This window comes from Nasonia vitripennis, chromosome 3 (genome assembly GCF_009193385.2).
Source record: "Nasonia vitripennis strain AsymCx chromosome 3, Nvit_psr_1.1, whole genome shotgun sequence".
Classification (NCBI taxonomy): domain Eukaryota; kingdom Metazoa; phylum Arthropoda; class Insecta; order Hymenoptera; family Pteromalidae; genus Nasonia; species Nasonia vitripennis.
Genome location: NC_045759.1, coordinates 22817322 through 22830304, shown reverse-complemented (window position 1 = coordinate 22830304; position 12983 = coordinate 22817322). Strand labels below are relative to the sequence as shown.

The following is a 12983-nucleotide window of genomic DNA, read 5'->3' as shown; positions in this document are numbered from 1 at the left end:
GAAAAAATTAAGGCTATATACGGAAGATGAGGTGGAAGATTTCTGGCACGGCGCTGCAGCTTTTTCGCCAGAATTATCCCAGAATACGTCGATGGAAGAAAATCAGTTCTGTATCTATCGCGGATGATTAACGATCGTTATCGCGGTGATTAATGGGCGTTACGCGTAAAGTTTTCAATGTAGCCACCGAGGGAGAGACTCGCGTGGGCGGGGAAGAGAATTTCTTCGGAATTCAATTAGCGCGTAACGTAAGTAGCGCGCAGCGCGCTCCAAATTGTATTTGGAGATAAAAGTCGGTCTACGTTTTTATATCAGGGCTTTCAAACATATTTTGATTGTTCCTCGAATTTTTTCGACGATTCGATTGAAGTTTTACTTGCGACTCATCGCGATTTGTTTTACAGGGCAAAACGGTAGGTAAACAAATGCAGATTTATTTTAATCTTATTCATCGCGAGTAAGCAAAGTTTCGCAGAACAAACGGAGACGGATAGTAGAGAGATACCGACTGGGAATACCCGTGATGAGCCTACACTTCAATTGTCTCTTCGACAAAAGTCAGCATCACGGCTGAAAATACATCCGATGATTCACGCACAAGTGAACCCTCCACTGCAGGGGAGACTTACGACTGTTGACATGAACACGTTGTAAAAGATTCGCCAGAATTTCGAGTGAAAATCCTCCCGATTGCACAGCTGTCGCCTATATCTCGAGCAGACAATTCGCGCGTGTGCGATCGGGACAATGAAGGCGTTAAATGTTTTGAAAGTTCCGCATTAGCCGGTGTATCAGACACCTTTACACACACTCGTCGCTTCGCGTATATCCTCATATTGACAATGATAAGAGGCAGATTCCCGTAACCGATTTCAGTGTACACAAACTCGAAATAGTCGTATAATTTTCCGAAACTTTTCCACGCAGCTCCGTCAGCTTTTTAATACACTATCCGACCTTCCATACCGTAGTGTGCGTATGTAGAGGAAAGAGAAATTTAAAAATCCCGCGTTGCAAACAACGCACTCGAGAGAGATTACGCTCACCCTTGGGAAAAGCGGATCAAGAATCCGATCTTCATCGGAAGATAAACCCGAATGCTTGGCATTCCTGGGATCTCGGCTCGTCGTTACTCGCAACCATCGTGTTGGTACAGGTCGTTCGCTTCCCCATACGCTCGAGTCTGTTCGATAGCTCGACTGCGGAGCACAAACAGTCCGAAGGCGCTCGCCGATCGAACGCCGTCCGAACGAAAATGTAGCCGTTTCGCGCGGAGTACGTGCAAAAATTCAGTGTTTCCAGCTTTTCTTATCGGTTTTGAAGAATATACACGCACAGGAGAGAGAGAGAGAGAGAGAGAGAGAGAGAGAGAGACTCGATCCGTGGAAAGCGGCGCGCGCGCGAGTTTTATTCGAGTACTTCTTATTATGATAATTCTATTCCTGGTCGTGTTTTCGAACCTGAACAACAACCTTCCGCTGATAATGCTCATGACGTTCCTGTTCGCACTGATGCTACTGCTCTGATCTATTTTCGAAGCGCTTTTACGAGGCGGTAAAGGAGCGCGAATTACTTTGAAATAACAAAACGATAAAGAGAAAAAAAAACCAAAGATCTCGATGGTTCGACGCAGTAAGCTCGTCGTTAGACTCCAGAGGGCCGGCGTAGGAAATAACGCCAGTAGGCGATGCCAAGGAGCGAGCTGTGCATCGAGGCATCTCTCGAGTCGATCTCGATGAAGGCATCGATCAACGATAAAAGGTGAGTCGCTGCAGACGCACGTCGCATGACAATAATATCGCCACGCATCCTTCCCCGTATAAGACTCCATTCAGAAATCGTGACGTTTTCCTTATCGCGTGCTTAGAATTTTTTATCGCGTTAACGGCCCCCGAGAGCGGGACTTCCCTACCGGCGCAAAATAATTCGAATGAGATAGCAGGTGGACGCGCCGTCGCGAGAGAAACTGGACATCGCTGTATATATAGTATATACCACGAGTCGACGATATTATACGCGCTCGCGCGGGAGGTCTTGTAGTAGTCAAAGCAAGCTTCGAATTTCGAGTGACGTCAATGCGACACGCTGTGGTGCAAAGTTACGAAAAATCGCATATAACGAGAAGGACAAATTTTTACCGACGCTCGAGGATGTTGACGAGAGCTAGTGCGTTATTATCTCTATTTTTAATTTTTGCCACTTTATTTTGTTAAGCCGTAGAGAGGCGCCTTTCGCGCGATTGTATAACCGTCGTCGTTAGAAATAATACGACGGCGTAGTTTCTTTGTTATCTCCTCGAGTAGTTTAACTTTTGATGAAGCGTGCAGCTTGAGAAAAAAAAGCAGCTTGTATTTTGGAATATAAGTAAATAATATACAGTCTATACGCGCGCGGAAACGATTCTGGCCCGTATGAGTATACGATAAAAGCCGTCGGCACACGAAATCCGGAGAAAATATTTGCACGTCATACGCCGAATGTTTAGATTGCCCCTTTCACTTGTCGCGAGTCGATCTGTTTGTCGAATTAAGTCGCTGGCAACGTTTGCTCGCGAATCATGGGAATATTTCCCTAACGCGCGCAATCCTCTCGATTTATATGCAAAATCGATGAATCGTGCTGATTGCGTTTACGGGTCACTTCTGATTGCGCGAAATGGCGACGAGGATGAAACCGCGGATTGATTGATACATTCGTCGCGTTACGAAACGCATACAATATAACGCGTATGGTTTGTTTAGAGTATACATCGATTCATCGAGCCATAAAACGTGTGAGTTCCAAACCGAGCGTAAACAGTTTTTCTCTACCCTTTTTTTGTCTAAATTACGTCGTTAAAAAGGCTGCGGTATAACACATAAATTAGCATGCGTTCGCATAATTTTCTAGTACGTGCGGAGTCAATCATCCAGAAATAGGAGCGCGATAGCCTCGTTAATTTCATGCAGGACAAAGCGCGAGTCGAAGATAAGACACACATAAGACCGAGGGAAAAGTGCGGTGTAATATTTAAAAGTATAATATCACTCTCTCGATCCGATTGCATTCCCGTGACATAATTAAAAGTCACGTTGTTGTATGTGATCGTTATAGGCGTCCGATAACTTATGGAGACACGGTTAAAAAAGGCAAGAATCTCGTCTCCATGTGCAAAGTACGGTACTTAATCCCTCGGAAGCACGCTGCTTATATATTGCTCCTCGCGGATCGCCGAAATCGCGATCGAAGCTTCCTCCAGCCGGCTTACTCCTACCGATTTAAAATCAGCCGGTCCCTTATCTAAAGGTAAATAAAAAACTTTTTCCTGTAAATCACCGGTCTCCGCACTACGTGCACTCCCCCCCCTCTCTCTCTCTCTCTGTACTCGTCGGCATAACGAAGAAAGAAAGAAAGAAGCTCGGCGGCGATACACACCCCCGACTCGGCTTGACCGATGCTATAATCGCACCTGTGTGTACGGAGAGCTATACACACAAACACATACGAGCTTGAAAAATAAAAATCCCCTCTAATCAGCAGAACGCATCGTCGGCGCGCGCCGAGCATGGTCAGCGCGATATAAGGAATCGAGTGACCGCACGCGGAGGTCCAGTCCGGTCTCGCGGCTCGATCGGCTTGTACACGCGGGGCTCTAGCTCTCCATCGTCGCGATTTACGTATACTTATACGCGATTATACAGTGCTCGTGTCCGCCAGTGCGCTTCAGTGAACAAAAAAAAAAAAAAAAAAAAAATAATGAGCGAGAGCTTGAAAGCTCGGCGTCGGCCGTTGAGGCAAGCCGAACCCAGGAGATAGCGCTCGAGCGTACACCCCACCTTATAAGACAGAAGATCCACGCAGCTGTGCGCCGATCAAACAAACCGAAGCGAAGACAGCGTCATCGGCGATCCAACGAGTCCGACGAAGACGGAACGAGCCTCAGCTGATAGAGAGCTGCGCGCACGCACACATCGCCGACGACGAGCGCGACTAAACGACAAGAAGCGCCACGGAGGCTTCTCTCTTCATTAGTCAAGTGCGTTCGCGTGCTACGAACAGTTCGACTGCTACTCCCGAGTCAATCGCTCTCGATTCCATTTTCTCAAGTCTCGTTATTACGCGATCCCGTACACACCGACTTTTTTCGTCTCTCACTCTCTCTACAAAACGACACGCTTGCCCGCGCGTATTATCACGCTTTTCGCTCGACAACGGTTCCTCGCGGCCCGAGGACTCATTTCCGAGAGAGAGAGAGAAAGAGAACAGCTGCGTCGAGGAGTTTCGTGTCCGCTCTGCTTGCGTTAAAGCAGGGAAACTATTGTACGGCCCGCGAGCAGACCCGTTACGGTCAGGTTTAAGGCCTCTAGGCTGGACAAAGTCTACACGACTAAGCTGGGCACGCTGGCGCAGTTTCACCGACATGTGCAGTCTCCCCAGTGAGTATTTACACGAATTTTTCGATTATTACAAGTATCGTACACGCCATGGGGATTTACGGCGAAGAGAGTGTCGGTTCACTGTATAGTCTACAGCTCGAGGAGATTAGATCGTCGACAGATAAGAGCGGCTAAAGCGCTGGATTTCGCGTCTGCCGCTTATTGAGAATGCGTAAATATTTGCCGGAGATTCGCCGTATTTGAACAAGTTTAAAGTGTCTTTTTATTTTCAAAAAATTTATATTTGCCGTTCCACGAATTACGACCTCTGTCTTAGAGGAAGCCCGGTATAATTGATGCGTTCCGGGAAAATGTGCGGACTAAGTGCTAATCTGAGACGATCGTCGTCATACGCGGGAGCTTTATCTACGATAAAAATTTCTGCTTTTCAAATCGAAGGAATTTCGTCGATGTAATAATCATGAGAACACCTGAAATGCATCGCTCGACTGAGTAACAAACGCTTTTCGCGAAAAAATTTCGTAAAAAATCGCCGCGCGTGCGTCTCGCGATATACATAATTATGCAAAACTGTATAATCTACGACCCGTTTCTTTCTTCTTTTTCATTATATTCCAGTAAAAATTCATAAATTATGTATCTGCAGCGAGAAATTTCCCATATTTTATAAGCCATATCCGTAGCTTTCGCAAATGAAAACAAAAAAAATGCTACTACGGCGAGCGACTTCTATTTTATCTCAAGAAATTTGTATACATATCGTCATCGATCGAGCGTAAAAACGCACAAATGCGCGGCTTTCGAAAGAGTATATGGAGTGAAAAAATCCGCAGCTCCAAAGCTACACAAATGACAGCTGTGTTCCTTTTCAATCTAAAAGCCATTGATCGAAGCTCCGCACGCGAATGGCTCTTTCTCACGAGGCCAGAGGTGCCCGCAGATATGTATAATTGAGCGTAATTATCGTACTGTGCTACGATGATTGTGACGCGTTTTCGCGTAAAACGACGAAATCCCCGGCGACAATGAATCACGAGTACATATCGACTAAGATCGATTTGATTTTGTTTCCTCCTCGAGAGCTGAGCACTTCTGTGCTACTGACGTCAATGAGCGAATAACTCGGGATTTTTCTGTTAGCAATACACAATATGTCTATTCTTTTCCGCGACACTTTTGCCGCACTCGATATCCACAGATGTCCTCGGGGCTATAATCTCGCGAATTTCTCGCACTTATCTCCGCAATCAAATCTGAGCCTCGATGCACCTTATCTCTCCCGCGCATGAATATTGCAAATTCAATAATTGCACAAAGCCACTAATTAATTAAACGAATGTACAACATTCGGATTTAGCAGCAATCGCTGCGGCTTCTCGGCGATATATCCGAGCTTATAGTCTCAACCTTCGCTGAAAACTTTTAATAATCGTCAATAAATTCTCTCTCCTTTACACCGCTCGTACAATTTATGATTCATTCGCGACACCTGTCTCTCTATTCTGAATAATTCGAATTACATGATTATACGTTCTCCCGCTCGCGAGCGCTGTTTCTTTCGCTTCGATCAACAAAAAAAAAAAAAAGAAAAAGAAAAAAAAAACTCGCCGCCTACGGAGCTAATCCAGTTTTACGAACCAAAGAGATTAACCGTCTCCGCGCGACGCGCATCGGGTCTCAAGAGAAGCGCCTCGATTACTCACGTGGGGGCAATGAATGCACGCATAAAAATTATCGTATCACTCGTCCGCGACGATCCGAATCTAGCCGAATTGATTTACGATCCCGCACTAGGTCTCCCGAATAAAGGAGGTATATAAAACAATCGCGCCGAATTTTTCCTCCTCGTAAATCAAGCTATCGTTGCTCACACACGCACATCCGTCTCTCCGTGTGTCTGTGACATTTGTGCAGCGCTCGGTACACATATAGCACGCGCGCGGCCGAGTTTATGTAATGCCCCTATTACAGGCCGTCTTGCGGGCGCACGCGACCACTGACAATGCTCCGAGAGAAGAATGAGAAGAAAAAAAAACGAAGAAGAATAAGGAAACGGACCGCAGTCGAGTTCGGCGGCCGCCCACTGCAGCGGTTGCCAGGTGCGCGCGAGCCCAAGTGGAAAGGAGAAAAGTGTGTCACTCGCGTGCCTATATGTATTAATTTTCGTGTACGGCTAATAAAAAGCATAGAAAAAGTTTGCCCGCGACTGTATATCACTTTCAATGTCGCGCGCGCGCGGTGTATGGCATTGCGAAATCGAAGCCGGTGAAAGATATACCGTTATCTGGAAAAACTTGAAATTGAAAGTTTTTAACGCGTTAATCGCGTGTTAAGCACGTGGATACTGTATATAGTATAGAGGCCGTAGTGCATTATAGCTGCGCGAGATAACGCGGTGGGCATTAGCACGCGGCTTCGTGATTCACTTTTATAATATATAATTATATCCGCACGTGCTCGTCGAAAGTTCAAACATCGAGAGCTGGATTTACAAAATAAGTTTTATTTGAAAGAGATTCATCGGATTGAATGACGAAATTATAATTAGCGCACGTGATCGGATAGTATATATTGGTATATATTGTAGGAAAATCGGCACGTGCCGAGACTCGCCTTTATCGCCGTCCACGTGGAGATATAGGATGCTACGATCGTCAGCCGCAGTTTCGCCGAGTCGTTGAAAAATTCTCGCGAAGAAAGAGACGTCTCTACTAGGTGTAGGGTTTCGCCGCGACGGCACAAAGGCTGGAGCAATGACTGCGAGTAATATATCCAAAGTCGGTTTAGGGAAGCTGCCGATTTCGTAGATTTTAATCGTTCATATAACGAATCGAGACAGAACAATGAAACTAATGCCGCCTGTGTGTCGGCTGTCCGGCAGTTCTTGCAGAGTAAAGCTGACAGAAATCGGACCGTCGGAGCAGAAGCTGCCTCAGGTCGATCCTGCACTGCTAGATTTCCTGCGGCTTCCAGGGGACCGCATCCTAAGCCAGCAGCGCACACGGTAAGTCCCTGTTGTGTACACACACGCACGCACACACACACACACACACGAACGACGCTGTACACCAAAGTCGGCAATCGCCGCGGCTAAACAAAGGAATTCCGAGTCACGAATATCGTTCTTATGACACGATACGTCATTCGCTCGCTGCTTTTTTCAACGATTCGGTAACGCGCGCGCAGATCGGCGACCTTCGCGACGCGGCCCGAATCGTTGTACCGATCCTGCGCGCGTATATTAAACACAGTTCCGCGAAAGGAAAGCATATCGCGCAAATATGATAAAAGATAAAATTCTTTTTTTCATATAGACATGGTCGGTTTTCCGGCCTTGGCGAACGAATCAACGCCAGGAGTACCGAGCGACAGCCAGGAGCCGGTCCAGAGAAGCGGCAACATGTCGCCCGGCAAGAACGACGGCATCGTCCTGACCTTGAACGGTCTCGACGACAAGTCCGTGGAAAGGACGAAACTGGACTTACCCACGGCCGAGAGCATCAGGGCCGAGCCTGCCATTGTCAAAAAAATTGCAGGTAAGGAAGGCGCCTGCCCTTATCCCTTTGTACTTATGTGAGCGAGGGTAGAGCTCTGCTGCACTCCCGTATCGATTTATGGATGTATAGAGGGGACTGGACGAGATGTAAAAATAGCAAAGAGCCGATCACCTTTTCCACTCACGCACATCATCGGTTTAAACAAATAATCTTTCTCTCCTGCTACGTGTCTTTCATCATCATCATCATCGCTCATCGTCGGTATAATAAACAACAACGCTGTTCAAACATCAATCATAACAGTCAATGATAGCTCTCGTTACACAAAGGTACACATCGCGTCAATGAGGCTTTATCTCGTGCATACCAACACAGCACGTAAAAGTCGATTTTTCCCGCGCTCCTCGCGAGCTTTCGGGGAACTTTCCGCGACCCGCGCTACATAGACACGATGAGCTATATATACGCAAAGAGTCTATAATATACCGATCGCTGGAAAATTCGGTGTAGGGGATCGGCAGCTGTGAAATTGTTTACGCCCAAGGATGCCTCGGCGTCTTAATCGATTTGTCGTCGGAAAAAAACGCAGGCCAGATAAACGCAGACACGCGCGCTTTTTACCGGTACAATTCGAGAGCAACGATTCGATGTGTGCGGAATACACGACGCGCGTCTGCGCGATTCGTTTGAGCCAATTGAGACGTCCTCTGCTGAACCTTGACATCCGATGCACTATATACTCTACATCTATGTAATAGTGGATTAGATAAAGCCTCGTCGTATTATAATAGTCGATCGAGCGCGACTATTAATGTTTGCGGATTCCGGCGACGATTTTTCGCGATAAAACGCACATCGCACATGCGCTGCGAGAGATCTCTGGAAAATTTCAGGGCCGGCGCCTGAGTAATAAAAGCCGCGCTGATACGAAAATTATCTCCGTCGGATTCTTAGAAAATTTCTTCTCTCGCTTATCGTCCTCAGCTCTGACCTAAAAATCTGATTGCCCGAGTTCGACCGAAATCTAAAGAGTTTTTGCAGTCCTCTCATTAAGCATTGACGATCTATCCGAACCCACAGCTGGCCTTAAGTCGTGCGGCGCTGCGAACGGAAACGCCCTCGGCAAGGAAGCATCAAGCGGTAAACGTGCAGAGATGGGCTCGTTGTCGAGCGGAAGCTCGATCGTGACCATCTGCTCGGTCACGAACTCGGAACCCGATCCCGACTATCCCACGGGCGGTGGTATGGGCGGCGGCGACGGCGGCGAGGACCCTCCGATCAAGAAGAAGAAGAGGAGACCCCTCATCACCGAGGAGACCTGGTACAACACCGGACTGCAGATCTCCGTGCCGTTCTTCATCGCGGGAATGGGCACCATCGGTGCTGGTCTTGTTCTGGCCATGGTTAAGGTGATCAAACTTGATTTGCATTCGGCGAACTTCGATCTTCGCGCGCGATTACGAGACACTCGAGATATCTTCGATTATCTGCAGGAATGAAGCAAGAACGCGTTCGTGGGACTAGTTTTTGCGCAAATAAACACCGAGTGTATATTATGTACGAATGAGTGACCTGGGTCAGTGGCACTCGATATGAATCGCACACGAGAAGACGTCTTAATTAAAGCGCCATATACAAGCGGGCAATTACGCTGATTATAGCTCATTAAGAAGCATAATAACGATTTTCTCGAAACGCATAGGACTGGGAGGTGTTCGAGGAAGTCTCGCAGATCTTCATCCTCGTGCCGGCCCTGCTGGGCCTCAAGGGCAACCTGGACATGTGCCTGGCCTCGAGGCTGAGCACCCAGGCGAACCTGGGCAACATGAAGGGCTACCGCGAGATCATCAAGATGATAATCGGTAACCTGGCCCTCGTCCAGGTCCAGGCGATCGTCGCGGCGACTCTGGTCGCGCTGTTCGCCACGGCCGTCGGCGCCATCATGGACGGCAAGTTCTCCTGGGAGCACTCGCTCCTCATGATGGCCTCCAGCATCTGCACCGCCACGAGCTCCTGCTTCATCTTGGGTAAATATAAAAATATAAAAATCAACGAGATAAGCGTCGAACAAACTCATTTGAACATCGTGGCAACTCTTTTTTCAGACTTCGCCATGATCGCGGTGATAATGGGCGCGCACCGAGCGCGCATGAACCCGGACAATCTGGCCACACCCCTGGCCGCCTCGATCGGCGACATCGTCTCCATCAGCGTGCTGTCGGCCATAGCCTCGGCGCTCTACAAGCGCCTCGATCACGAGATCTGGATCCTGTACAGCATAATCGCCGTCTTCGTCATCCTCCTGCCCATCTGGATCTGCATCGTTCTCAAGAACAAGTACACGAAGCACGTGCTGACCTCCGGCTGGACGCCGGTCATCTCCGCCCTCTTCATCAGCGGGTGAGTGCGGGAACCATGTCGATTTAATCGCAAAAATAATTGGATTGATGATTAACGAGCGATCGTCGTTTTCAGTCTGGGCGGTCTCATCCTGGATCAAGCGGTGGACAGGCTGCAGGGCTTCGTCATCTTCCAGCCGATCATCAACGGAATCGGCGGCAACCTGGTATCCGTGCAAGCCTCTAGAATCTCGACGATGTTGCATCAGTCAACTCTCATTGGAATCCTGCCCCCGTGGACCAAGACGTGGGTCTCGCCTTGGAAGGCTCTCTTCCACGGAGGTAAGAGTTATTGAAATAGAAAATGCCGACCGATGACGATTCAAGCGAACGATCGATGATAACGATTTGCCTTTCTTGCAGAGCCGTCCGCGAAAACCGCGAGACTCCTCATCAGCATGTCGATACCGGGCCACATCGCCTTCTCCTTCGCCGCCGACTACATCCAATGGGGCAAATCAACGATACACATTTACTTTGTGTTATCTTATTTGACTGTGGCCGTCCTACAGGTATGTACAGATACGGGAGGTAATTGATACAAAGAGTGAGTGAGTGAGAGAGAGAGAGAGAATAAAAGAAGATCACACGCACGTCACTCGCTGTGGAATTTCTTAAAGCCGAGCGAGTTATACGCAAAGATAAAGAACTTTCCGTACGACGCGCGCACCGTTTATCGACCCGGTACCCGGTCATCGATAAATTTAGAATATATTTAACATCTGTAATATTCCTCACGTTTCAGGTAATGCTGTTGCTGTACGTCGCGCACATTATGATCCACGTGATGTGGAAGTACAAAATCGACCCCGACAACTCGGCCATCCCGTACTTGACCGCTCTGGGCGACCTGTCTGGTTCCTTGCTGCTGGCTGCGGCCTTCATCTTCCTCAAAGAGATCAACCACGAATACCAAAGCTAAATACAATACGCGTATACGTTCGTATGCGATTTAAGAAACAAAATAATAATCAGCGTCTCTCGTCCGACAGTGTAAGAAAAAAAAAAACACGAAAAATACTCCGAACCGATATTCTCATTGCGAATGATATTAATGGTATGTTCGGGACGAGAGCCGCTCCCTCCCTTTCTTTTTAACGGATATCAGTGTACAAACGATTTTTGTCTGTTTGCCCGACGATACGACGAGCCGAGAGAGAATCTGAGAGAGTATCGATGCGCGCACGAGTCATCATGTACCGCTGTGTGATAAAGCGCTCAGTGTATGTACCGAAATCGTCGCTGGTTATCGAGAGACTAAGTATACAGAAACGATTATTATACCAGTACAAACGAGAGAAAGATAATACGCTAAATAACGATTCGGCGCATATACGCAAACGTTTCGCAGTTTTTGTTGTTGTCGTTGCTATTGTTTCGCCGAGAAATAACCGCGTGCGTAACAATTTGTTGCTCGCGTTCCGAAAACACGCTCGTACTTTGCGATGGAACGCCAGATACTTTTTAACCCAATTTTCTTTTTTATGTTCTCATGTATTGTATTGTACAGATTGAAGAGATGTTTTAACGCGTAGATTTTCCAACGAAGCCTTGTTGAAATTCCGACCCTTTGACTCGGTTGTGTAATGGTCATCGGTGAACAGCGTCTGAGAACGTCTCATTAGCTTAATTTTTAGCAAGAGTCAAAGGGTTAATCCGAAGCAATTGCGCAATTAAACGTAGAGTACGAAGGACTAATCAAAACTTGTTGATATGCAAGCCAAATAGAGAATACATAGTATACGCATACAGCTTTCTAGCCTCGCGTAAGCTTATTCAGTTACCTTTTAACCTTTGCTATATAATTCTTTGTTATCCGCGAGCGAAGAATAGTGCGTTACGTAAAGAGATGCGGCTTCGCTCGACGCTTTAACAGTGCGCTGCAGTCGTGTGTTATAGTGTATAGAGATATATGTAACGAACTATATACCATGCATAATTCAATTCGCCGTTATCGTGACGAGAACCCCTGATGTTGTGTTTGTAATGTTATAGTTGTTAACGTTGATTGAGTTTTGTAAATATATATATATATATATATATATACGTGAAAGAACGACAGTGTTTAACTTTTTTTTTTTAAAACAGCTGTTTCTTCAAACGGTTTCGCAATGATGTGTTTTACCGTTAGCTCAATCTTGGTCGATCGACGCCTTTGTATAACTGTTTGCGCAAAAAGCAGCGAGTGTATGTATACTTGTGCTGGTATCGTTACGCCGAACGACAACGTTTTTGCCAAATATATATATATGTATATATATATATATATATATATATATATATATATATATATATATATATATATATATATATAATAGTAATTAGTGTAATAATCGAGCTTATTAAAAGTATTATTATACGTAATTAATATTATACGTCGTCAAGGAAATTCGTATAGTATTTTAGGGCTAAGCAGAACCGTCTCCCGATTGTACATTCTTTTTACGCATACCAAATGTTACAAAGTAACCAGAAACCTCGAAGCCAATAACAAAAAAAAAAAACACACAGCCAACAAAATGAGCGTAGATCAGTATTATATTGTTAACTCGTATTTTATACCGAAGCACACCTTGTGAAAATAGTACACCCCCGCAATAGAGCCGTTTACCAAAAAAATCAAGAGGTCTTCCGTCAGATTTGTACATACACAAAGAAACATCCGAATAATAAAACCAAAATACTATCTCAAACCTCTCGTTTATTACTTA

The 12983-nt window shown here is 46.4% G+C and overlaps 1 protein-coding gene across 2 annotated transcripts; it reads left to right on the top strand.

Annotated features, from left to right (window-relative positions):
- Positions 1-1664: 1664 nt before the first annotated feature.
- Positions 1665-12965, top strand: LOC100121335 (solute carrier family 41 member 1). Of its 2 annotated transcripts, none has more exons than XM_032598219.1 (9): positions 1665-1761; positions 7258-7380; positions 7691-7912; positions 8954-9282; positions 9576-9900; positions 9979-10273; positions 10349-10554; positions 10636-10784; positions 11018-12965. In XM_032598219.1, exons 3-9 carry the CDS (start codon positions 7693-7695, stop codon positions 11192-11194), a joined length of 1701 nt encoding a protein of 566 aa, XP_032454110.1. In that variant the 5' UTR covers positions 1665-1761; positions 7258-7380; positions 7691-7692; the 3' UTR covers positions 11195-12965. The 2 variants fall into 2 exon arrangements, with proteins under 2 accessions (XP_032454110.1, XP_003425685.1); XM_003425637.5 differs by lacking the exon at positions 1665-1761 and adding an exon at positions 3573-4415.
- Positions 12966-12983: the final 18 nt, after the last annotated feature.

What these genes read in the sequence shown, in the direction of transcription:
- LOC100121335 (XM_032598219.1), top strand. Translation starts at nt 7,693, where the DNA reads ATGGTCGGTTTTCCGGCCTTGGCGAACGAATCAACGCCAGGAGTACCG. An exon ending in CATTGTCAAAAAAATTGCAG is followed by an intron (nt 7,913 to 8,953) that starts GTAAGGAAGGCG and finishes CCGAACCCACAG; the next exon opens with CTGGCCTTAAGTCGTGCGGC. An exon ending in TGACTGTGGCCGTCCTACAG is followed by an intron (nt 10,785 to 11,017) that starts GTATGTACAGAT and finishes CTCACGTTTCAG; the next exon opens with GTAATGCTGTTGCTGTACGT.